The sequence below is a fragment of the Hemiscyllium ocellatum genome, chromosome 25, assembly GCF_020745735.1.
Source record: "Hemiscyllium ocellatum isolate sHemOce1 chromosome 25, sHemOce1.pat.X.cur, whole genome shotgun sequence".
NCBI classification, from domain to species: domain Eukaryota; kingdom Metazoa; phylum Chordata; class Chondrichthyes; order Orectolobiformes; family Hemiscylliidae; genus Hemiscyllium; species Hemiscyllium ocellatum.
In genome coordinates, this window is record NC_083425.1 from 36,180,583 (window position 1) to 36,207,245 (window position 26,663).

The 26,663-nt window shown below is 41.4% G+C and overlaps 1 protein-coding gene across 1 annotated transcript; it reads left to right on the forward strand.

Moving 5' to 3' along the window:
• The first annotated feature begins 7,272 nt into the window (after positions 1–7,272).
• On the forward strand, positions 7,273–24,751 carry LOC132827983 (tripartite motif-containing protein 16-like). The gene is made up of 5 exons (XM_060844837.1): positions 7,273–7,857; positions 15,433–15,528; positions 15,615–15,848; positions 18,829–18,997; positions 24,023–24,751. The coding sequence occupies exons 1-5, from the start codon at positions 7,273–7,275 to the stop codon at positions 24,583–24,585; spliced, it is 1,647 nt and encodes a 548-aa protein (XP_060700820.1). The 3' UTR covers positions 24,586–24,751.
• Positions 24,752–26,663: the final 1,912 nt, after the last annotated feature.

The window sequence follows — 26,663 nt, forward strand, 5'->3', positions numbered from 1 at the left end:
GTTTTGGGGGCTTTCTGCTTCTTCCTGAAAAAAGGCCTGAATTGTCCACATCTGCCACCACCACTCTTCTCCCCCCCACCTGTCTGAGCTTGTCCTCTTGTTTAACAACAATTCCCTTTAATTGCTCTCATTGAATCACTATCGACATTCTGGGGGTTAACATTGACCAGAAACTCAATTGAACTTATCAAATAAACACCGGCTACAAGAGCTGGTCAGAGGCTAGGAATACTGTAATGAAAATGTCTGTCCATCTACAAGGCATAAGTCAGGAGTGTGATGGTGAAGATCTACGACCCCTCAAGAGGGGCCTCTTGGTTCAAGATCGATCAAAAGAATTGACAAATGTGATCTATTCGAAAAGCAAGGGTCATTAGTTTATTGAATGAAGGGACCTTGACACAATTCTATCCAGCAACACAGACTGAAGCTTCTGGGTTCCGGGGTGAAGTTGCGCAATTACATTTGAAAATTACACATTATTTATGTTATTTTTAAGAAATAGTACAGCCTTAATTACAAGAAAGACCAATCACATATAATAAGGTGACATGATTTACAGCAAGTTAATCCAATGATATTTCTTGGGAAAGGGTTCTTAATTACAAGAAAGGTCCAATCAACTGTAATAAGGTGACATGATTGAAGACCGGCTAATCCAATGGTATTCTATGCTAAAAGATATCTTATTAATGTAAATTGTCATGCCATGTACTAGTTCAAGGTTAGTTCAAATGGTCAATTAATGTGTCAGTATTCCGCTTTTGAAAACTCTTTTTGTCCTCTTATCTTTGAATTTCAGCTTAGTTCTGCAAATCAGCAGTACAGATTCACAGGCCATTTTATAGTATTCTTTTAAATCGAGAAAGCATTTTGAGTAAATAAAAATCTACATATAATTGTTGCCTAAATTCAAATTTTAGATCCTCCATGGCTTACTTCCTAATTTGCCTGACTGATGTAACTCCAACAACACTCAAGAAACTTGATACCACGCAGAATAAAGCAGCCCATTTGATTTGTGTTATATCCACAAACATCCATTTTGTCCACCACTGCCACTGAGTACACACTGCTGCTACTATCTATAAAGATAAGAAAATTCACCAAAGATCCTCAGACAGAACTTTCCAAACCCATGACCACTTCCATTGAGAAGGACAAGGGCATGGGATACACTCGAATACCATGTTCGGGTTCCTTTCCAAACCACACTCAAGCCTGACTTGGAAATGTATTCAAACAATCAAGATATTTTTCAATGTATAATTTCAGTTACATCACACTGTAAACTTTTGCTATAAATTCTGTGCCTTACAATTGTGTCCTCCACAACCACCTGATGGAGTGGTGCTCCAAAAGCTAGTGCTTCCAATTAAACCTGTTGGACTATAACCTGGTGTTGTGTGATTTTTAACTTTGTACACCCCAGTCCAACACCAGCATCTCCAAATCATAACATTTAAAAGGCATTTGGATGGGTATATGAATAGGAAGGGTTTGGAGGGATATGGGCCGGGTGCTGGCAGGTGGGACTAGATTGGGTTGGGATAACTGGTCGACATGGACGGGTTGGACCGAAGGGTCTGTTCTGTGCTGTACATCTCTATGACTCTATCTCAATCCAAAAACAAATTATTTAAGTGAGGACAATAATTAATTCGGAATATCCCAGCGCTGTGTTCTATTTAGTCTGTTCTCCGTACTCTTCACACTTGCTCACGATTGAATTCAACGTCCTCATACTATTCAAAAACTTCACGTTGTACATTGCTTTAATTTCTTGTTGACGGCTCGGATTGGTGGGCAGGGACCACATCAATTCTTGTGACTCAACTGTGAGAAGTGTGAAGCCTGCACAGGTTCTTCAAGTAGCATCATTACCTGGTGCAATGGACTGAAATGCAGTGATTGGCTGAAGATTGATATCCAGTTTGCTAACTGGTATTAGTTGTTGTCAGTGATGGAAATTGGAAAACACCAGCACAAACTGAGAACAAGACAGGATACCAACATTATATTGATACCAATTGGGCATTAACTGGGCACCACACAAAGGATATCCCCTTATAGAGTACGTGGTATCCTCACACAGACTAAATGACCAGATATCAGACACCTGTCACATTATTACACCACAATAGATCAGCACTTGGTTATATTTGGAACATAATGCTTTAGCTATACTAGATCTTATTGCATGTGGGGGCAAACTGTTTGAGTATCTGAGGGATCATGCATAGCACAGACATTGGGCAATCTTCAGTGAATGTCTCTACTTCAGTCCTTCTGTTAGAAGAAACTTTATTGAATCAGCTAACTATAGTTGAGCCTAAGGCACCTGCCTGAAATGTTCCTGCAGTCATGCTGGGTCTGAGATGATTAGCCTCGAACAATGACAACCACCTGTTGTTGTGCTAGGTATGCCTTCAACCACCAAAAAAGTTAATTTGAACTTATCGAGCACCTTTTATAACCTCAAATGACGTAGAGCACCTCCCAGTCAATGAAGTATGTAAGAGTAGGAGTAGGCAGTTCAGTCACTTAAGGAGAAAGTGAGGACTGCAGGTGCTGGAGATCAGAGCTGAACATGTGTTGCTGGAAAAGCGCAGCAGGTCAGGCAGCATCCAAGGAACAGGAGAATTGATGTTTCGGGCATGAGCCCTTCAGGAATGAGGAGAGTGTGCCAAGCAGGCTAAGATAAAAGGTAGGAAGGAGGGACTTGGGGGAGGGGTGTTGGAAATGCGAGAGGTGGAAGGAGGTTAAGGTGAAGTTGATAGGCCGGAGTGGGGGTGGGGGTGGGGGCGGAGAGGTCAGGAAGAAGATTGCAGGTTAGGAAGGTAGTGCTGAGTTTGAGGGTTGGGACTGAGAAAAGGTAGGGGGAGGGGAAATGAGGAAACTGGAGAAATCTGAGTTCATCCCTTGTGGTTGGAGGGTTCCTAGGCGGAAGATGAGGCACCCTTCCTCCAGCCGTCGTGTTGCTATGGTCTGGCAATGGAGGAGTCCAAGGACCTGCATGTCCTTGATAGAGTGGGAGGGGGAGTTGAAGTGTTGAGCCACGGAGTGGTTGGGTTGGTTGGTCTGGGTGTCCCAGAGGTGTTCTCTGAAATGTTCTGCATGTAGGCGGCTTGTCTCCCCAATATAGAGGAGGCCACATCAGGTGCAGCGGATGCAGTAAATGATGTGTGTGGAGGTGCCGGTGAATTTGTGGCGGATATGGAAGGATCCCTTGGGGCCATGGAGGGAAGTAAGGAGGGAGGTGTGGGCGCAAGTTTTGCATTTCTTGCAGTTGCAGGGGAAGGTGCCGGGAGTGGAGGTTGGGTTGGTGGGGGGTGTGGACCTGACAAGGGAATCACAGAGGGAGTGGTCTTTTCAGAACGCTGATAGGGGAGGGGAGGGAAATATATCCCTGGTGGTGGGGTCCGTTTGGAGGTAGCAGAAATGACGACGGATGATATGATGTATATGGAGGTTGGTGGGGTGGTAGGTGAGGACCAGTGGGGTTCTGTCCTGGTGGCAATTGGAGGGGCGGGGCTCAAGGGCGGAGGAGCGGGAAGTGGAGGAAATGCAGTGGAGAGCATCGTCGATCACGTCTGGGGGGAAATTGCAGTCTTTGAAGAAGGAGGCCATCTGGGTTGTTCGGTATTGGAACTGGTCCTCCTGGGAGCAGATGCGGCAGAGATGAAGGAATTGGGAATATGGGATGGCGTTTTTACAGGGGACAGGGTGGGAGGAGGTGTAGTCGGCCGCTGTGGGAGTCTGTCGGTTTATAGTAAATAGTGTTGATTCGGTTGCCCGAGATAGAAATGGAGAGATCTAGGAAGGGGAGGGAGGAGTCTGAGACGGTCCAGATAAATTTGAGGTCGGGGTGGAAGGTGTTGGTAAAGTGAATGAACTGTTCAACCTCCGTGTGGGAGCACGAGGCAGCACCGATACAGTCATTGATGTAGTGGAGGAAAAAGTGGGGGGTGGTGCCAGTGTAGCTGAGGAAGATGGACTGTTTCACTTATCCTACGAAGAGGCAGGCATAGCTGGGGCCCATGTGGGTCCCCATGGCTATTCCTTTGGTTTGGAGGAAGTGGGAGGATTGGAAAGAGAGGTTGTTCAGAGTGAGGACCAGTTCAATCAGTCCCAACCCTCAAACTCAGCACCACCTTCCTAACCTGCAATCTTCTTCCTGACCTCTCCGCCCCCACCCCCACTCTGGCCTATCACCCTCACCTTAACCTCCTTCCACCTATCGCATTTCCAACGCCCCCTCCCCCAAGTCCCTCCTCCCTACCTTTTATCTTAGCCTGCTTGGCACACTCTCCTCATTCCTGAAGAAGGGCTCATGCCCGAAATGTCGATTCTCCTGCTCCTTGGATGCTGCCTGACCTGCTGCGCTTTTCCAGCAACACATTTTTAGTTCAGTCACTTAAACCTGCATAGCCACTCACGATTGTGACTGATGATCTATCTCAATGCCATATTCCCATGTTGTCCCCATACCCCTTGATGTCATTAGTAACTAGGAATGATTTATTCATCTTTCAAGAAAAAGATTAATAAATGATGGAGCTTCTATAGTCCTCTGGGCTACAGAATGTCAAAGATTCACCACCCTCTGAGCAAAGAAGTTCCTCTTCCTCAGTCCTAAATGGCTAGCTTTGTATTTCCAGTTGTGAGAACTTTCACATCCACCTTAAAGAACAGGTTGTGCTTCTATATTAACTCGAACAGTGCAGCCTCCCTTAGTACTGACCCTGCAACGGTGCAGCACTCCCTCCGTCCTGACCCTCTGATAGTCCAAAGGCTTTTAGTACTGGCCTCTGAAAATGGAGTATTTCCTCAGCATTGTTATTCTGACAGTGCAGCACTTCCTCTGTGCTGACTCAAACAAAACAGCCTAGATTGTGAGTTCAACTCTAGAGTGGGGCTTAAACCCCCAGTTTTCTGACTGAGACATGAAAAAGACATCAAATTTTAAAATTAATTAAATTTTTCAGTTGTTAGGACAGCTTCATACCATTGCAAGCAGGTTTATATTTAAATATTTCCTTTTGATGATTGTGGAGCAGTAATGCTGAAGTCACAAGGCCCAGCTTTATTCTTTTTTTATACTCCAAGGTGCTATTACACATAACCAAACAACTTTCCCACGACCAAAATCACCATGACTACTTTTGTTTTTTTTTCATTTAACTAGCACCAGTAATCACCAGTGTAGCCAATCAAGTATTTACATGCAAAGCCCATTAAGGGCAATGCAAAAGTGAGGGTGGGGTAGGGATGGAGGAAAGGAACTAAATCAAAATGGAGTTGGAGTGGGAGATAAAGTACTATATCTCCAGTGATGCTCATCTCAAGGTCCAGCTTTGTAATTTTAAATTAATTATTAACAACAGCTTGACCTAATTAGCACCACGATTGCTTCAGGATTAATCATCATGGATTCAAAATCCACTTCAGAGGAGGAGAGCTACATTACCAGACATTAAGAAATCAAAGGAAGCTTCATCTGCCTGTCTTGGTAGAAGACAATAATTACATGATGTTATTGGAAGAGCAGCTAGTGAGTTCTCAAATGTTCCAACCAATCTATGCTTGTTTCTCTTCATAAGATCCTTTAAGTTTTGCATATCCACACACCTGTGGAACCTAAAGGGTCTTCAGCAAAGCTCCCCTTTGATCAGGCAAAGTCCTCAACCATTCTCCACAGAATGACGCTACTGCGAATGAGATCTGGGAGTGAAACCTTGTTTGCACTAACAATACCTTTGGGCTGTGTCTATCTTGTCTTGATCCAGGAGCTTTGAATGCCTCCCAGGGAACAACTATATTCAAACGGGACTAGGATGATGTCTGAACATTTGATGCATTCTATTTCAGCATTCATCTAATTAAGCATCAAAAATATTCCTCCTCTTCAGGGTAGAGATTTGAAAAATTAACAACTCTCCCAAGAGTCAAAATTCTTTCTGACCTCACTCTTAAATGGGAGACCCTTTATTTTGAAACCATGTCCTGAGTTTTAGATATACCAATTCGGGGAACATTCTATCAGCATCTACCCTCAGAATCTTGTATTTTTAAGTATGATCACCTCTCATTTCTCCATACACTAATGATAATTGGCCCACCCTACTCAATTTTTTCCTTAAGATAACTCGTTCATTCTAGCAATCAACTTCTCTGAGCTGCCTGTAATATATCCCTCCTTCATGTAGAAGACAGTACAGAGTATCCTAGGTAAGGCCTCATCTATACCCTGTAAGATGTAGCAACATTTCCTCAGGTTTATACTCTGTGGCCCCAGCCATAAGGACCGACATTCTATTTGCCTTCCTAATTACTTGCTATACTGTACTTGCACATTAACAACAAACGTGATGAAGCAAACAGGATCAAGGGAAGGAGTCACTAGGGCCTAACAAATTTCTAGCTAGTTAAACACATTTGTGGGGTTGGGGGATTGAGTCACGGGGGGATTTCACTATCAACCACTAATCAGACTTTATTAACCCATATGATAGCTGGTCAATGGCTTTGCAATTTAAACAGACTTCATCAAGTGATGGAATACCACGTTACTCCATCTGAATTGAAATGAAGTGATAAGAATGATGCAACATCACGTTCCTCCCTTTCCACCGAGTGTCAGTTGTAGTTCACTGTGTGAGTACCCCTGTTTTCTTGAGAGAGAAGCCTTTTGGTTCAGATGGAACATTAAACTGAGGCACCATCTATCCACTCGGGTAGATATGAAAAGTTTTATGACACTATTTCAGAGGAGCACAGTAGTATTATGCTGACATAAAATGGTGAGTAGATTATCTTGTTATTTGTCTAATCACAGTTAGTAAGATCTTGTTGTGTGCAATACAAATGTTGTGATTCCTAAATTATAACGGTGATTGTTTCAAAAGTAAAGCTGTGCAATTCATTGGAACATCCTTTCCTGCAAACACAAATTTCAATGTTACGTGGGGAGACAATTGCCACAAAACAGTAGGAGGTAATGAATTCTTTCAAGAGCAACGAACATACTGAATTCAGTGATGAAATTCCAGGGCAAGCAGAACTATCAGAGGCTTTTCATTTGATAAGATAAAAGAAAAGGCCTCCAAACAGATTTTTACTGTTGAAATGATCTGACAGTTAAACACCACCTCTGACACTCCATATGCCCTCACTCTGCCTGCAACACCCCATGGGTGTGTCTATTTGGCTATAAATCAGTTTAAATCCAAGTGTCATTGACTCCTGCCCTGAGCTTTGTTTGCTTCAACCATGTCTGCTGTTAATGTGCTTCTCTCAGAGGACAGCCTGTTGTGTGGGATATGTTTGGAAATGTTCAAGGATCCTGTAACAATCCCATGTGGTCACAGTTTCTGTCTGAAATGTATTCAGAGTTACTGGGATCAAGATATGAATGGTGGAGGCCACTGCTGTCCTCAATGTCAAGAGGGATTCACTCCCAGACCTCAGCTTTTCAGAAGCCATGTCCTATGTAGAGTGGTTGAGGACTTTGCTTCATCCAAGGGGAGTTTTTCTGAAGACCCTGTTGCTGGCCCAGATGACGTAGTCTGCGATTTCTGCACCCACACCAAGCTACAGGCAGAACAGTCCTGTCTGGTGTGCCTGGCCTCTTTTTGCAGATTCCACCTGAAGCCTCACCAGGAGAATGAAGTTTTCCAACACCACATCCTGACCCATCCTGTCAAGAAGCTCAGCCAGAGACGGTGCCCAATCCACGGAAAAGCTCTTGACTTGTTCTGCAGAACAAATCAGACCTTTATCTGCTCGGTTTGTACAACTAAGGAACACAAGAACCATGAAACAGTCACAGTAGAAGAGGAAGGAGCTGACAGAAAGGTGAGCTCATTACTTGGGGTTCCGTTATTTTTAGAGAAAGAAGACGGTCTAAAGTCAAATAAGACTATTGTAATATTAGAGAAGGCCATTTAGTTTTTTGTGGCAGTTCCAGCGTTTAATTAGATAATTGTTGATCAGTACCTCTTATCAATTTTTCTTTCCTAATACTACAACAGCTTTTTGCAGGAAACACTCATTTATTTCTACTATCTTTTATATGAAGAAGTACTCAGTAATATCATTCCCAATGGCTTAGCTCTAATTTGAAATTTATACCCTTTGTCTGGACTTCTCCATTGAAGGAAAGCATTTGTTTATATCTATCATCTTAATCCTTGTAATCATTTTTAAAAATTTAATTGTATCTCATTTTATTCTTTATAGTCAAGGCAAACATAGTTACTCCATGCAACCTGTCATCATAATTTAACCCTTTTCCCTCTATATCATTCTGTTGAATCAGGGTGCACCATCTGCCTCAGCTATGGTACCACAGTTGTACAGTTACTCCAGATGGAATCAAACCAGAGTTTTGTGCAAAGGTTATTTCACTTATTTTGTATTCCATTCCATTGAAATAAAATTTAACATTCAATTAACCTCCTAAATCATGTTTTAACCACCAGCTTTTGGTCATTTTTGTACTTGGATCCCTAAATCTCTCCGCTCCTCCACCATTCCTAACTCTGTCACCATTTAGAAACACTTTGATCTTTCTCCTTAGATCCACAGTGGATCACCTCACACTTGCAGTGAATGCCTTCGCCAACATTGTACCCACTCACTGAATTTAACGGTGTCTGCAACTTTCAGATCTCATCTCCACTATTTACAATGTTGCCCAAATTAGTGTAATCAGTAAATTTGAATATAGGAGTTCTCTATTCCTTCATCTAAGTAATTTATCAAAACAGTGGATAGCTCCGACTCCAATTATTAGCCACATTCTGCCATTTGAGTATATACCTTTTATCCTCAATCTCTTTCTCCCACCACCTATCAAATTTGTATGCCAGTATTGCTACCAATTCCTCTCATTTCTTACATATGTGTTAGGAGCAGCAGTTGTCCCTTGGGTCAATTCTTGCCATTTAATAAGCTAGTCTGATTATAATCTTAACTCCACAGTCCCTAACTCTAATTACCAATAACCTTTCACCTGCTGAGTGTCAAGAGTCCATCCACCTCTGCCTTAAAAATATTCAAAAGCTTTTCCAACAAATAGCTCCACCATGTTTTGAGAATGAGAGTTACAAATATGCCCAATCTTCTGAGGTAAAAGAATTCTCCTCATCCCTGCCTTAAATGGTGACTCCTAATGCTCCCACAAGAGGAAATATTCCTTCTACATACACCCTGTCACGATTCCTCAGGATGTTTTATATTTCATGGAAACATAGAAAATCGGAGCCGAGGTAGACCCTTTGGTCCTGCATTATTACTCTCGCATTCAATTTGATCACGACTGATCATCCACCTCACTGCCCTGTTCCTGCTATCTCCCCATATCCTTTGATCCCTTTAGCCCTAAGAATCATATCTAACTCCTTGAAAATATTAGTGTTTTGGCCTCAACTGCTTTTTGTAGTGGAGAATTAGACAGGCTTATCACTGTTTGGACAAAGAAATTTATCTTCATCTCAGTCCTAAATGACCTACCCTATATCCTTGAACTGTGACCCCTGGTTCTGGACTCCCCGTTTATCAGCATCATCTTTCCTGCATTTACCCTGCCTAGTAATGTTAGAATTTTAAAGCTTTCTAAAAGATCCCTTGATTCTTATAAACTCCTGTGAATATAGTCCTAACCATTAATTTCTCTCTTGATGTGTCCATCATGACATACCAGAAAGCATCTGGTAAACCTTTGTGGCATTCCCTTCATCACCAAAACATCCATCCTCTGATAAGGAGACCAAAATTGCACATGTACTCCAAGTGTGGGTCTCACCATGTCCTTGTACAATTGCAGCAAAACATCCCTATTCCTGTAACCAAATCCTCTTCTATGAAGAGAAGACACTATTTGCCGTCTTCACCACCTGCTGCATCTGCAAGCTTACTTTCAGCAACTGGTATACAAGGACACCCAGGTCTCATTGCACTTCTACCTTTCCCAATCTATCACAATTCAAATAATAATGTGCCTTCCTGTTTTTGCTACCAAAGTGGATAATCTCACGTTTATTCACATTATACATCATCTGCCATGCATTTGCCCACTCACTCAACTTGTCCAAATGACAATGAAGTGTCTCTCCATCTTCCTTACAGCTCACCCTCCCATCCAGCTTTGTGTCACCTGCAAACTTTGAGATATCACATTTAATTCTCTCATATAATACATTAGTATATATTGCAAATAGCTGGTGTCTCCAGCACTGATTCCTATGAAATCCCACTGGTCACTGGCTGCCACTTGGAAAAAGACCTGTTTTCTGTTTACAACTTGTTTGAATCTTCTATAGTGGATACAAGCGTAGGGTGTCCAGTCTTTCCTCAGAAGACAACCCATTTAGGCCAGACCAAGTAAGGACAGCAGTTTCCTTCCCCAGGATTTGGAACCAGGACCCCAGAACATTCTGATGATAATACCAGTATGCTATTGCCCTTTGGCTTGATATATCATATTATGTTTTATTTTTATTTAACAAGATGGTCACCTAAACAAAAACACACACAATGATTCAGATTTGTTTTTAACAATTAAACAGAAGTTTAGTTTGCAAAATAAATGTAAACAAAATAGAATGTCATAATTTGAAAGATTTGAAAACACATAGTAAAAATACAATCCTGTTGAATCCAACTCCTCTGTGTAGTACTTGAATATCAGAGAATTACTTCCTATCACTATCACACCTATAGGTTTGACTTAACTGTTCCTTTCAATCCCTGGTTCTTTTCCTTGATTAGTCACACAACGTAGCTTATATTTTGTCAGCTTAAAGTAACCCCGTCCAGGTTTTAAACAAAACACTTTTGGTCTGGAGCTTTCAACTAAACCCTTGACACTGAGGTAACCTATATCTTAATTTTTCTGTCTGAGCTTCTTTCTTGAGGACAAACTGTTTCATACATCTAACTTCAAGTAGGACCTCTGATTGGATACTAAAAGCTTTAAAAGTTATGGATTTTTTCTCTTAGCAAAACAAATCCTGATTCTTTTAACTAAAAACAAGCTAATACTCTTAAGTGCTTACTCTCTCTGCATATTAAACTCTAAGTCCAAACAAATTCTAATTATCAACCCAGGAACACACTCTCTGACATATTGATTGAAAAAAACTTGATGACTCCAGAGAGCCTAACAAGTTAATCATTAAATCTCTTCATACATGCCAAAACCCACACGTCACTAGTTCAAAATCCAAACTCTAAAATAAATTATATTAAAATAGACATAAATCCTACATCTTACATTATATGAGGAGGCAGTTGTATTGTGGTAATGTCATTGGCCTTGTTAAACTGCCTACAGTGTCCAAGGATGTGCCGGCTAAGCAGGTTAGCCATGCAAAATGCAGGAATACAGGGATAGAGTAGGGTTGTGGATCAGACTGGGATGTTCTTCAGAAGGTCAGTGTAGATCTGATGGGCTGAATGGCCTGCTACCACACTCTATAGATTCTATGATTCCAAGAAAATCCAGCTATGGTAGATATTTACATTTTAATTCAATTAAAATCTAGAATAAGGAACTGGCCTAATGGTGACATGTAACCATTGTTGATTGCCTTAAAACAAAAATCTTGTTCACTATGTTTAGGGAAGGAAATATGCTGTGTTTTTCCAGCACCACACTTTTCAAATCTGCTGTCCTTACCTGGTCTGGCCTACATGTGACTCCAGAGCCACAGCAATGTGGTTTACTGTTAAATTCCCACTGGGCAATTATGGATAGGCAATAAATGCTGTCCTAGCGAGCAATGTCATATCCTGTAAACAAATTAAAAAGAAAACTCTCTTTTTATACTTTTAGCTGGCTTTCTCTCATACTTCAATTTTACTGTTCTTACATATCTTTTAGACATTCTTTGCTTGTTTTATGGTTTGCTCAATCTTCTGACCTGCCACCTATTTTTGCACAATTATATGAATTTTCTTTAAATTTGATATTATCTTTAACACTTTTTTAAGTACCATCAGATGCAGAGCTTAGAATGTTTTCTGGAAGTGCACATAAATATCCATGGATATTCTCACATATACCATGCCAATGACTTCTGCAAAGAAATCAGTAAATCAATTATACATGATCTATCTTTCACAAATCCACCCCAGCTTTCTCTGATTAGCTCTGATTTTGTGAAAGTTCTTATTCACTCAGTAACTAGATTCTAACAACTTTGCTAGAACAGATATTACACTAATAGATCACTAACTCCTAAGTTCATCCTCACTGGAGGTTTAATGTGTAGATATCGAGTGATGCCAATCCAAAAATAGACTATGATTCTGGCCATGAAGCAACTGTCACCACACTGTCAGGAAATGCCTTATATAGAACATAGAACATAGAACAATACAGCACAGAACAGGCCCTTCGGCCCACGATGTTGTGCCAAACATTTGTCCTAGCTTAAGCACCTATCCAATTTTCGCTTAAAGGTCACCAATGATTTTGCCTCTGCCACTCCCACAGGCAGCGCGTTCCATGCCCCCACCACTCTCTGGGTAAGGAACCTACCCCTGACATCCCCCCCTATATATGAAGATTGTCCTCTTGGATGAGAATGCATGATGTCATGGTGCCTACACCTAACTATCAACTGGTGCCATCAGCAGAAAAGATAATATAAGAGGACATTGTGAAGGACAAGAATCTTGTAGAATTGAATATAGAATGATTATAATCTTAATCCTAGTTTGGTATTGTCTGATTCTCAACCCTTCCACCAATGATAATTGTTTCTCCCCATTTACTCTGTCCCCATCTAATTTTGGACACCTCCAATCATTATCTTCTCAAGCTTTGTTTTCTAAAGAGAAAAGACACAGCTTTCCAATCTATCTTCAAAACTGAAATCTCTCACCTGTTGGAATTATTCTTGTACATCTTTTTTGCAACTCCTCCAATTACTTCTTATCCTTAAAGTCTGGTGCCTAGAACCGGATACAATCCTCCACTTGAGGATGAACCAGTTCTGTAAAAGTTCATTATAACGTACTTGCTTTAGTACCCTATGATCCTATTTACAAAGTTCAGGATTACAATGCCTTATAAGGTCAGTTTTTCACTTTAGTCCGTCACATTTCTTCCTTCAGGGAAGGGAGCTGGCTTCTGATTGAAAGAATATTTAAATTTTGAGAGTGGTCGGACTTGAGAATGTGTGAATATTATAGCAGTTAGTGGGACCATACACACAGACATCAGTGGGACCATCGATGGGAACATTTCTAGGATGAGGGATAAGGACAACTGAAAGTCAGTTGGATGCCGTGGTGAGGAATTTATGTAATATATTTTGACAGGAGAAAAAAAAATTCTCATTGTATCTGTTATGACAGAACATTGTATCTATGTAATGACAGAAGTCTGTAAGCAGCCTTTGTAAGATGCCTTCTTCCTATATCCCCTCACTACCCAGTAACTTACCATACAATGATGGGTCAGCCATTCTTACCTCTGAGTCACAAAATTCTGTGTTCAAGTATTACTCCAGGACATAAGGCGAAAATCAAGATTGGCATCCAATGCAATATTGAGGAAATGCTCAATCAAAAGTGCTGTCTTTCAGATGAGATGAGAAAATTGAAAACACATCTGCCTTGGGTGAATGTAGTTGAGAGTGTGGTGCTGGAAAAGCACAGCACGTCAGGCAACATCTGAGAAGCAGGAAAATCAATATTTTGGACAAAAGCCCTTCATCAGGAATGAGGCTGGGCGCCTCAGGGTAGGAGCAATAAATGGGAGGGGGTTGGGGCTGGTGAAAAGGTAACTGAGAATGCAGTAGGTGGATGGAGTTGAGGTAATGGTGTTAGGTCAGAGGGAGGGTGGAGCGGATAAGTGGGAAGGAAGATAGACAGGTCATGAGGGTGGTGCTGAGCTGGAACGTTGGAACTGGGATAAGGTGGGGGAAGTGGAAGTGAGGAAACTGGTGAAATCCACATTGATGCCATGGGTTTGGAGGTTCCTGAGGCGGAAAATGAGGCGTTCTTCCTCCAGGCGTTGGGGGTGGGAAGGGAGTGGCGATGGAGGAGGCCCAGGACCTGCATGTCCTCGGCAGAGTGGGAGGGGGAGTTGAAGTGTTTGGCCATAGGGCGGTGGGATTAGTTGGTGCGGGTGTTCCGTAGATGTTCTCTGAAACGCTCTGCGAATAGGCATCTGTCTCCCCAATGTAGAGGAGACCGCATCGGGAGTAACAGGTACAGTAAATGACATGTGGAAGTGCAAGTGAAACTTTGATGGAGGTGGAAGGCTCCTTTGGTGTCTTGGATGGACGTAAGGTGGGAAGTGTGGGTGCAGGTTTTGCAATTCCTGCGGTGGCAGGGAAAGGTGCCAGGAGGAGAGGGTGGGTTGTTGGGGCACGTGGACCTGACAAGGCAGTCGCAGAGGGAACAGTCTTTATGGAAAGTAGGTAGGGGTGGGGACCATTTGTAGGTGGCGGAAATGGCAGGGGATGATGCAATGTATACGGAGGTTGGTGGGATGGAAGGTAAGGACCGGAGGGTTCTGCCCTTGTTGCATTTGGAGGGGTGGGGTTCAAGGGTGGATGAGATGCATTCACCAGTTTCCTCATTTCCCCTTCCCTCGTCTCTTCCCTGTTCCAACCTTACAGCTCAGCACTGCCCTCATGCCCTGTTCTACCTGTCCAGCTTCCTTCCCACCTATCCGCTCCACCCTCCCCTCCGACCTATCACCATTACCTCAGCTCTATCCATTTATCGCACTATCAGATACCTTCCCACAGTCCCATCCCGCTCCCATTTATCTCTTCACCCCCCGAGGCTCCCAGCCCCATTCCTGATAAAGGGTTTTTGCCCGAAACGTCGATTTTCCTGCTCTTCGGATGCTACCTGACCTGCCGTGCTTTTCCAGCACCACACTCACGACTCTACTTTCCAGCATTTGCAGTCCTCACTTTTGCCTTGGGTGAACGTTGAAGGTTCCGTGCTAATACTGTAAGTAAGAGCAGGAGAGTTACCCCTGGTATCCTGGTCAATATTTATTTATTCCTCAATCAGATTATTTGGTCATGTTGCTGTTTGTGGGAGTTTGCCATATGTAAATTGGCTGCAGCTTTTCCTATATGAAATCCACGCAAAGTAATTTATTGGCTGCAAACTATTTTGAGATATTGGTATTCGTGAAAAGTAAATATAAATGCAAATCTTGTATAATAATAGTTCCTATTAGCAATGTTAAAGCTATGTAGCATGCCTGTAGGCATGTGACAGAGGAAGAAAACATTTGTATCAATGGTTTCCATCAAAATATTAATCAGTATTGCAATATGAACTGATTTACGTTTCAAGGCAGTTCTTGGAATTGGGTTCGTGGGATGGGGACAGGATCGTTTTTTTTGGTTCATGTCTAAAAATTCACTATTAACACACCTTTCTACTTTTAAGGAAAAGCTTTTCCAAAAAGGACATGAAGCAGAAGCAAAGATAAAGAAAACTCTAATCGAGATCAGACTTCTGCAGCAAAATGTAGACTCAATCATGGTGAGTATATCCTTGAGATTTGAAGTATATCTGTTGACTGTGGTACATGCAGTCAGTCACTGGCCCTGTGTCTTACTCTTTGTTAGAGCTCTTCACTGAAAGTGGGATGTGAAATTAGAGGCACATTCTCTGCAATGACTGAAGCCATTGAGGAAGCCACTGAACAAGTGACTGGATTGGTCGAGAACACAGTGCAAGCAGCACTGAGCCAGGCTGACAGTATCCGGAGTCAACTGGAACAGAAATGTGAGGAACTGAGAGAGGAGGAGCAGCAGCTAAAAACCTTGTCAAAGAGCAGTGATCATGTGATGTTGGTGCAGGTACTAAATATACTGATCCCATTCCTACCCATTTATCCTCCCAATAATTACATGTGCTGATTCAGATCTTACAGATTAAACCTGATTGCAGCTTTGTGACAAAGATCAATGTCTATGCACCCAATACAAGAGATAAAGACTGAGAGATAAACTTATTGCTGGCTCAGACAGTTTATTTCAATTTGCTTAAATCATACACAGCAGGGCACGCATATTTTAATCACTGCTCTACACTATATCAGCAAACAGCATATTTTTAAAGATTTATTCAATGAATGTGGGCATCTGGTGAGGTCAGCAATTATTACCCATCTCTAACTGACCTTAAGGAAGGTGGTGTTGAGCTGGCTTCTTAAACCTCTGCAGTCCATGTGGTGTGTGTATACCCAGAGTGCTGTTAAGAAGGGAGTTCCAGGATTTTGGCCCATTGATAGTAAACAAACAGCAATAAAGTTCCAGGTCAGGTTGGTATGTGGCTTGGAGGGGAACTATCAGATGCTCCTATATACCTTCTGCCTTTGTCCTTCTGGGTGGTAGTAATCACAGGTCTAGAAGGTAGTGTCAAAGGAGCTTTGGTTGGTTTTTGCAGTGGGTCTTGTAGATGGTTTACCTTGCTACCACTATGCTTGATGTTGATGGGACTGAATGATGATGGCTTTGGATTCACTGCTAATCAGCAGGTTGCTTTGACCTGGATGGTGCTGAGTTTCTTGAATACTGTTGGAACCAGGCATGTAGAGACTATTGTATCATATTGCTGACTTATGCCTGACTTTGAGGAGTCAGGAGGTGAGTTACTCACCATAGAGATCACAGTCTCAGGCCTGACTTTGTGGCCACAATACTAAATGATAGGTCCAGTTCTGTTTCTGGTCAATGGTAACCTTCAGAATGTTGATAGTGAGGAATTCAGTTATAGTAATACCATTAAGTGTTAAGTTGAGATGGTTGGATTCTCCCTTTTGGAGATGGTTGTTGTCTGATACCTGTGTGACATAAATGTTATGTGACAGTTATCAACCTAACTATGAATGTAGTCCAAGTCTTGCTATATTTGGATATAGACTCTTTCAAAACTAAATAGTGATGAACAGTATTGAAATTGTGCAATCAGTGAACAACCTCACTTCTGACATAATGATGGAAGGATGGTCATTAATGAAACAGTTGTCGGACATTACTCTGAAGAATTCTTGTTGTCCTCTGGCTGAGATTACTGACTTTGAGAAGCCACAACCATCTTACTTTGTGTAAAGTATGATTCCACTTAGTGGAGTGCTTTCCCTCTCTTTTCCATTAACTCAATCATTGATGCCATACTTGGTCAAATTCCTGCCTTGACGTCATGGGCAGTCACCTCACTTGTACTCTTGCATTCAGCTCTTAATCCATATTTTTGACAAAGGCTGTAATGAGATCAGGAGCTAAGTGGGCCTCAGACAACCCTCACTTAATTAATTAACTTAACTGAGCAAGTCATTGTTGAGTATACGCCACTTCATAGCACTGTTGGCAATCCCTTCCATCGTGTTGATGATGAATAGGCTGTTTGGTTTGAATTGTCCTGCATTTTCTGGATAGAATTCACTTGTGTAATTTTTCACATTGCTGAGTAGATGCCAGGCAAGTAGCAGTAAGAGTCTTTAATAGTAGATTAGATTAGATTACTTAGATTAGATTACTTCCAGTGTGGAAACAGGCCCTTCGGCCCAACAAGTCCACACCGACCCGCCGAAGCGCAACCCACCCATACCCTTACATTACCCTTTACCTAGCACTACGGGCAATTTAGCATGGCCAATTCACCTGACCCGCACATCTTTGGACTGTGGGAGGAAACCGGAGCACCCGGAGGAAACCCACGCAGACACGGGGAGAACGTGCAAACTCCACACAGTCAGTCGCCTGAGTCGGGAATTGAACCCGGGTCTACAGGCGCTGTGAGGCAGCAGTGCTAACTACTGTGCCACCGTGCCGCCCACTAGTCTAAAGTGTGTCCGATCAGAAAGAAGGAAAGCCATGTTTCACCACTAGATCCCATCCAGATGTGTTTGAATTAGAGGCAAGGTGAAGGACAGGGGTATCACGACCTGTCTGAAAATTTTGATACAATCAATTAAACCATATTCCCCCAAAACCCATCCTCCTTTGTCTAGTTCTGTTGCCCTCATTTGGTTTCACTCTTACCTGATCAGTTGTAATTACAGGGTAGGCTTTTGAGGTGGGAGTGTCCCTATCTCTGATCCAGGAGACTCAGGTAACATCTTTGTACAGGCTGATTTGAAAAGATATGTAGGTATAGGATTTCCAGCAATGAATTTCTGACTATGTAACATTTAATTTTGTCGGTCCCTCAAGGATTTAACATTAGTCCTCATGTATTTTAATGTGTCCACCCTTCCTCTTGTCCATTTCCTCCACACATAATGGTTCAGCTTCTACATGTATACAGACAACACTCAGGTCTACACGCCACCTCTTGATCCCACCTTTGCCTGTTCAAAATCCACTTGAGACACAATGTCTTCCAGTTTAATATTGGGTAGACTAAAGCCATTATCTTTACCCCCTCCCATTGATTTCATCCCTTTCAAGAAGCTGCTTCAAACTGAAACAGACAGTTCACAATCTAGGCAGCCTATTTGACCCTTTGCTTGAGCTTCTAAGTCCGTATTTTTTCTGTCATCAAGATTATTTACTTCCACCTCTGTAATAATGCTCATCTCCTAGCTAGCTTTTCATCCTTTATACATCCAAAACTCTACTCCCCATATTTTAACTTGCAATGATTCCCATTCACCTGTCGCCATTATGCTCACTAACCTATGGGGAATGGGGATATGACTGTTGGACATGAAGAGTGATGATTGCCTTCTGGATTGTAGGACAGGGAAATGCTTCTTGGACACTGGGAAATATGGAACAGGAACTATGTCTCTATGATATTTTCAAGGTTCTGTTCTACTTTATGTCCTATCAGGAATCTTTATCTTTGAACTCATCATCGCAGACGTGGGATATCCCAGTATTCAACTCCAATGTTGAAGCCAAGCTCACCTATGCCAGTAAAGTAGTAACTGACCTCTCAGCCCTGGTTACGGGATATCTGAGGGCGGCTGTCAGGCAACTGAAAAGCAACAAAATAAGGGGTTAGTCAGTTTGTCTTGTAGTCTGTTAGAAAGTATACTATATATTATATATTTTTGCTCAATCTTAAAATTTTACTATTTTCAAACTAGAGATTATCTTTTGCAGCATTGAGAATTATTAACTTGTTTGACATTAGTCCTTAATCTTTGTTTGTGACCATGATGCATTAGCCCTCTTGATGCCCTCCAATGTCAACTATCTATCTACAAAATGGCACCCTATGGGACTACTTTGCCTTGATTAACTTACATCTAACTGATCATAGAGAGAATCTCTCGCAATGTCATCTTTTCTTGATCACACATCTTTTCCACTGGAAGCAAACTCTCACCAAATGCCTTTATGCTTGATAAATGGATCTTGTTTAAGCAATGTTTTGATTTTAAAATTCTCATCTTTCGTTTTGAATACCTCCATTGTATATCCTCCTTATCCTTTAAACTCTACAACCTTCTGAGATCTCAGCACTCACCAATTTTAATCCATTTCACATTCTTAGTTTTAATTAGCAACCCTGCCTTCAGCTGCCTGGATTCTAAGCCCTGGAATTCCCTTCCAAAAATATCTCCACTTTTGTACCCATCTTTACTCATTAAAGTCTATTTCTTGAACCAAGATTTTGGTCAGCTGCCCTATTATCTCGTTATGTGTGTCTCCATGTCAACCCTTCTTTGCTGGCACTCCTGTGAAACACCTGGAACATTTACTACATGAAAGATTTTACATGAATATAAATTTCTGCTGAGCTCTCCCAAGGATCTCCTCTTCATCCTCATTTATATCTTAACTCTTGGACAACATGTTTTCTCTGTGTATGCTTGCCTAAGATGCCAGACAAGTAATAAACTCAGCAGGGATTTCTGAAACAGTCAATTGATGATTTTGCTTGATTTCAATTTTTAAGTGATTATAATAATTTATTCTTTGATGTCTCCCTTGTCAATGCTTCAGTGTTCATTTGGACAAAATGAAGATTATAAAGTGTGTGAAGTCTCTGTTATTGATACTTTAATCGTTTATATGATTTTATAGGGTTGTAGGAATGGCAGTTTTTTTTTCCAAGAATATTTCTGGTTTATTTTTTCAGCAGATTGACACTTTTGCCATTATTATTGTATGATTAACTGGCTATATAGATAGTTCTTGTGGGTGAATGGACAGGGAAGAGGCATGCAGTTGGTTTGGAAAATATGATAGGCTTGTGGGAAGGACATGAGTTGGTTTCAGGTCATCATTGAATTTACAAGGTGCCATATGGGGGCATGGGCTGTCACAGAGGCTATGAGGGAGTAGGAGGGGAAAGATGGCTTGTGATGGTGGGAGTAGGGTGGTGCAGATGTATAAGATCTTTGAATGAAAATCTTTCATATCCAGACGACTGTTAAGGATTCCTGTGGGGATATCATGGGGAAGCTGGTCCACTGCCACAAATTGTGTAGGACTGGGAGATGTCTGAAATGGAGTTAACCAGGTCAGAGTGCAGATTCATTACCTGCACTCTTAACCTATGCCAATGAAAACTGCTAGTTCAAGGAATGAGATTGGAAGTCTTGGAATCAGGTTCCTCTCACTATTTTTAAACAGTTCCAAAGTTATCTTAACTCTGAATGCCCAACTCCCAATCTTGGATGATCTGCAATTTCCTCTAATTAATCACTGGGCTATAATCTTTGGCCCACAATCAACTCCATACCAAAAATTGGCATTCAATTTCTTCTTTTTCAGCTCTACCTGAAGCTGAGCCAGACTATTCACTCTCTCTGTGAGCTTCCAGTCCTACAGCTGAATTGCCACAAAGACTGTCTACTTCCACTTCACGATGCAACTTACTAGTGGCCCAATCTTAGTCCATCTCCTGCTGCATATCTAACCAATGCCTTTTTATCTTTAGAATTGACCACTACTGGTATCTTGTGATCCATAAATTTCACTCATCCTACCTCTACTGCCTGCATCTTAACTTACACCAAGGCCTGTTCATCCATCATACCTGTGCTCACTGTCATACATTGGCTCCTAGCCTCTCATTACCTCCATTTCAATGTTTGTATCCGACTCTGACTCTGGCCTCTTGCACATTGCCCATTTACTTCTCTCCAATTTGGCAGCTGTGAGTTCAATGCCTTCCACTGCCAAGGTGAAGTGTACAGCTGTCAACTCCTTTTCTCTATCTGTTTACACCTGTAGAATGTCCGGGGGAGGATACACTGACTAATCTGCATTCAGAACATCAGAAAGAAGGATAATTGTAGGCGGAACAAAATAAAGAAGGTAATAAGCCATAAATAACTCAAGGTGAAGTTAATAAGTCTTCTATGTGTTCCTCTTATGTTAAATTGTATAGAACAAGATCGGGATCTCCCCACAGTGACTCCTTTGCCTCATGTTCCCCCGCTTCACCTGGAAACCAGAGAGGATTTCTTACCCTGTGAGTGTTTTCCATGAATTTATCAGAGTTATTACTAAGACTATCATGGAAATGAACAAATAGGTAACATTGCAATGCAATCCCTACACTCAAGTAAGGTTCCAATCTAACTATTTTGTGTTTATTAAACCTCTGTATCTACCATTTTCACTGCCCTTTTAGAAAAAAAAAGCATTAAGGATACTGTATTTCCATTGTCACAAACACAGTGAACAACAACAGGTCAATTCACACCGCTGTGCCACGCTGCACAAAACCAAACCAGTCACAGAGAATGCAACAGGTCATAGTATCATTTAGATAGTGTTCAATTTGTGTTGCCATCAGACAGTAACAGACTGTGATGTTTTATTCAGGTTCTCACCATTACAGGTTCTATTAGTAGTTTTTATACATCAGTAACTTGTGGAGGAGATTCAGTGCTCCAGGGATATCAGAACAGGTGGAGACCTTGCAATTTCTCCAGCTTATTTCACCATGCAGTGATAATGGCAGATACATATCCAAAATTCATATCTCCTTTGCCTTCATACTCTTGGGCGGCAAAACTCTATTAGTCTTATATTTTCAATTATTGAGTCAGCATCTATTCCTTTATGGGGAGGATTCCATTTATACCAACTTTTGCATAAATATGTACTCCCTGACTTATCTCCGAAATGGAGCGATCTGACTCTGAGTAGAGGGTTCTATCCCTAGTCTTTGACTCTGCCATTCTCAGTGATAAAAATTTCTATCAATATGATCACTAACTTTTACAATCCTGATACCTCAATCACATTCTAGTCTTCTAATATTGTAATGTCTCAAAATAATTTAATCCTTGGAATTCTTCTAACATTCTGGTGAATCTGCACTGCATTCCTTTCAAGGACAATACAGCGTTTCTAAGGCAGAGATTTTCCTCAAATCGGTCAATCTGGATGGACTCACTGTCTAGTTAATTATGGAAGGCAGGCTTTCTAAATTGAAGAGCCAGTGAGAGGCTCTCAAACATTGAATGAGCTTTCCAAGTTAACTGTGAGGGGGTGTCTCAAGATGGAAAGATCTCCAACATTTTGAAATTCCAAATAAAAAGTCCTCAGAGATCAGGCAGTGAGAGATATAAGGCTGTCAGATGCTGTGGGTGAAACTAATTTGGGAGGCAACTGCCTAGAGTACAGCCCTCCTTAACCCATCTCAATCTTGGTGTACTGCTGGGAGTCCAACGTCAGTCAGTCTCCAACATGATCAGTCCTTATAAAAGCCTATTTAGTCACGGCTACGTGGTAGCCTGGTTGACAATAACCACCCCCCACCACCACCCTACCTCTAAAAAAGTGGCATGGCAACCTGAAGTTAAGAAACTAACATGCAAGCTGGTGTCATGAATGTGCTTGCTTGGCGACCTCCAAGCTTATTCCACTAGGGTGCAGATTCGACCCCTAGATGTTACATATATGGCTCACATGCATGCTGCAATCCATCTCAGCCAACAGAACTCAACATATTCCTTTTTCTGCTTCTGGATATGACCTCACTTAATTTATGCTTTTCATATGTCTTTGCATCCAAACCTTTTACCAGTAGATACCAGCCCCTGTAATATAAATCCCAGGACTGCTAAATACTATGGTCCCAGAACTGTACATAAAGCATCAATCAAAAAAATCTGGAATTTTAAACAAGTGCTAACCCAATGGCAGCCATGAAACCATTATCGATTGTTGTAAAAACTTGTCTGGTTCACAAACATCCTTCAGGTAAGAAGATCTGCCATCCTTAGGTGGTCTGGCCTACACATGATACCAGACCCACAATAGTGTGTGTGACTCTTCACTGCCCTTTGGGAAATTTAGGGATGAGAAATAAATACTAGCCCAGAAAGCAAAGTAACAATTAAAAAAAAGTTTGGATTAGAAAATAATATAAAGAGACCAGCTGACATGGTAATAAAATGTATCTAATTGTAATATCATCTCTGGGATTGTAATAGTGACCTTTACCCAGACACTTTGTTAGCTTTTTTCATAGAATCATAACCAGAAAATGGGGTTAATTGACTCATTCTGCCTGTGTTGGCCCTCTGAAAGACCTTCGAAGAGAAAGTGAGGACTGCAGATGCTGGAGATCAGAGCTGAAAATGTGTTGCTGGAAAAGCGCAGCAGGTCAGGCAGCATCCAAGGAGCAGGAGAATCGACGCCTCGGACACGAACCCTTCGTCAGGAATTCCTGAGGAAGGGCTTGTGCCCAAGGCGTTGATTCTCCTGCTCCTTGGATGCTGCCTGACCTGCTGCACGTTTCCAGCAACACATTTTCAGCTCTGAAAGACCTGTCAAGTAAATCACACACTCATACCTACTCTTTCTCCATTGTTGTATATACTCTTCTTTTCAAGTATTTGCCCAATTTCTTATTGCAAGTTGTTATTGCGTCTGCATCAGCTGCTTTTTCAGATACCATATTCCAGTTTGTATGTTTTTTAAAAAGAATGTTTATTTAAAGATAAAACTAATCTATAACGAAATGCAGGCAGCTTGTTCATGTAAAGTTGATTTTTTAAAAAAAACTATTTCTCTGCAAATGTTTGTGCCTCTCTCTCTCTTTCTCAATGCAGATGCTGTGAATCTGACTTTTGATCCCAACACAGTGAATAATTATCTCCGTTTATCAGCTGGAAATCAGACGGTGACAGAATGTTATCCAGAGTCACAGGCCTACCCCAATCACCCTGAACGCTTTGACAGCTTGTGGCAGGTGTTGTGCAATGAGAGTCTGGCCTGTGGTAAATATTACTGGGAGGTGCAGGGTCAGACTTACACACACAACTTTCTGGCCAAAGTGGGGGTCGTGTATGGGAGGATGAAGAGAAAAGGGGCAGAGCGGTCCTGTTGTATTGGTGAAAATGCTATGTCCTGGTGCTTGAATGTTTACCCAGATGGAGGAACCTGGCTCCGCTTTTCCACTAGACACAGAAATAAAGGTATTATCCTTCCAGCAACGAGGTGCGAGCGGATTGGGGTTTACCTGGATACTGAAGCAGGCACCCTCTCGTTCTATGCGTTCAGTGACAGAATAATCCTTCTGTATAGATTCCAAGCTGTGTTCACTGAACCCCTGTATCCAGCCTTTGGCCTTTACTCCAATTCCTCCATCACTATTCAGCAGTTTGATCACTAGATATTGCTTCCAGCATCCCTGTTCCGACCTTGCACCTTATTACCAAGCACCGTCTAAAACTCCTTTCAAAATGTTTCCTCAGAGATTAGTCTGAGCAATTCCTATGAGGTGGAACCAAGACTGTCAGCAGGGTGAATCCTTCATAGAAAAGACAGTTACAGAAATAGGACAGAAGATGTGAAAAGGAGATTGAAGAGGGAGAAAGTGAATTAAAGTGAAACAGAATTAGTGAGCAGACAATGACTGCTGCTTTACATCAATGAGTAAATCCTCTGTCCCAGTGAGACTGCGTTTGAGACAGTCAACTCCTCGTGGTAAGTTTGTTGATTGTACCTGGTGTGATATTATTCTTCGTTCCTGGATTTGCGTTTACTGGCAAGTTGTTGCCTTGAGAATGAACACGGTGAGTCACATTCTTGAATGCTGCAGTCCATATTGAAAAGATATACCCTTGCTGTTAGAAAGGGAGTTCCAGAATTTTGATTCAGTTAATGAAAAACACAGCAATGTTATTGCTCCAACAGAGGACAGTGTGAATCTTGGATGAGAACTTGCAAGTGGTATGTTCATCTAGGTAGCAGATGTTGTTGGAAGATGATATAGGATACTTGGTGAGTTCCTGTAATGTATTTTGCAAATGGTGCATACTGCTGCTTTTGTGCATCAGATTGAGAGAATGTATGTTTAAGATTGTGGATGGAGTAATGATCAAGGAGGCTATTTGTCCAGGTGATGTTGAGTTTCTTGAATGTTGTTGGAGCTACATTTATCCTATCAAGTGAAGAGTATTCTATCATACACCTGCTATATGTCATGTAAATGATAGAAAGGCTTTGTGGAAACAACGCAAATTATATGCTACAGAGTTCCCAGTCTTTGACCTACTCTTGAAGCCACAGTATTTATATGGCTGGTCCAGTTATGTTTCTGGTCAATGGTAACCCCTAGGATATTGATAGTGATTGATTCAGTGACAGTCATATTATTGTATGTCAAGTAGAGATGGTTAGATTCTCACTTGTAGGAGTTACAAATTTACCAACATATGAATTAAGATCAGGAGTATGTCATTCAGTCCTTCAAGCATCCTCTGCCTGTCAGTAGATTACAGCTGATCTGACTGTAAAATCAAATCAAAGGAAACCTTATTGAAACATACAAGATTCTTGAGCATACAGACACAGAGAATCTTGGAGAAACTCAGGTCTGGCAGCATCTGTGGAGAGAGAAACAGAGTTAATGTTTCAAGTTCACTATGACTCTTCTTTTGAAAAATATTTTTTGGTGGTTTGGCATAGTGAATATGGAGAGGTTGTTTCTCCTTATGAAAGAATCTAAGACCAGAGGGCATAATCAGAGTAAGAAGAATATTATCTTTCAGTAGGTAGAGAATCTTTGGAACTTTTTACCATAAAACCTGTCAAGGTTTTGTTGTTAAGTGTAATTGGTCAGAGAATCAAAGGATTCCTTGAGAGACCAGGGAGGAAAGCGGATTTGAGTTCTAGTAGTCAGCTATGATCTCAGTGAATGGCAAAGCAAACTTGATTGGCCAAATGGACTACTTTCACTCCTATATCTTATGGTATAAATCCACATTCCTACCTAAACTTAATAACATTTCACCTCCTTGCTTAACAGGTTTATAAATCACACAACACCAGGTTATAGTCCAACAGGTTTAATTGGAAGCATCAGCTTTCGGAGCGCTGCTCCCTCATCAGGTGGTTGTGTAGTATAAAATCATAAGACACAGAATTTATAGCAAAAGTTTACAGTGTGATGTAACTGAAATTATACATTGAAAAATACCTTGAGTGTTTGTTAAGTCTCTCATCTGTTAGAATGACCATGATAGTTTCACTTCTTTCATATGTAAAATCACAAAACTGGTTTTAAAAAGTTGCATTCTCAGGTTAACTGTAACAATTGGTATCAGAGTAGATAAGATGTTGAGATGTTGAAGGTGTTAGCCCCTGTGTTCCCTGTCTGTGCCATAATGTTTAGACTGATTTTAATGTAAAAAAGTGAGTTAACAGAATCTTTCATAGATTCATGCAGTTTTGAGCAAAGTACAAAGT

What these genes read in the sequence shown, in the direction of transcription:
- LOC132827983 (XM_060844837.1), top strand. Translation starts at nt 7,273, where the DNA reads ATGTCTGCTGTTAATGTGCTTCTCTCAGAGGACAGCCTGTTGTGTGGG. An exon ending in AAAATGTAGACTCAATCATG is followed by an intron (nt 15,529 to 15,614) that starts GTGAGTATATCC and finishes ACTCTTTGTTAG; the next exon opens with AGCTCTTCACTGAAAGTGGG. An exon ending in ATCATGTGATGTTGGTGCAG is followed by an intron (nt 15,849 to 18,828) that starts GTACTAAATATA and finishes ATGTCCTATCAG; the next exon opens with GAATCTTTATCTTTGAACTC.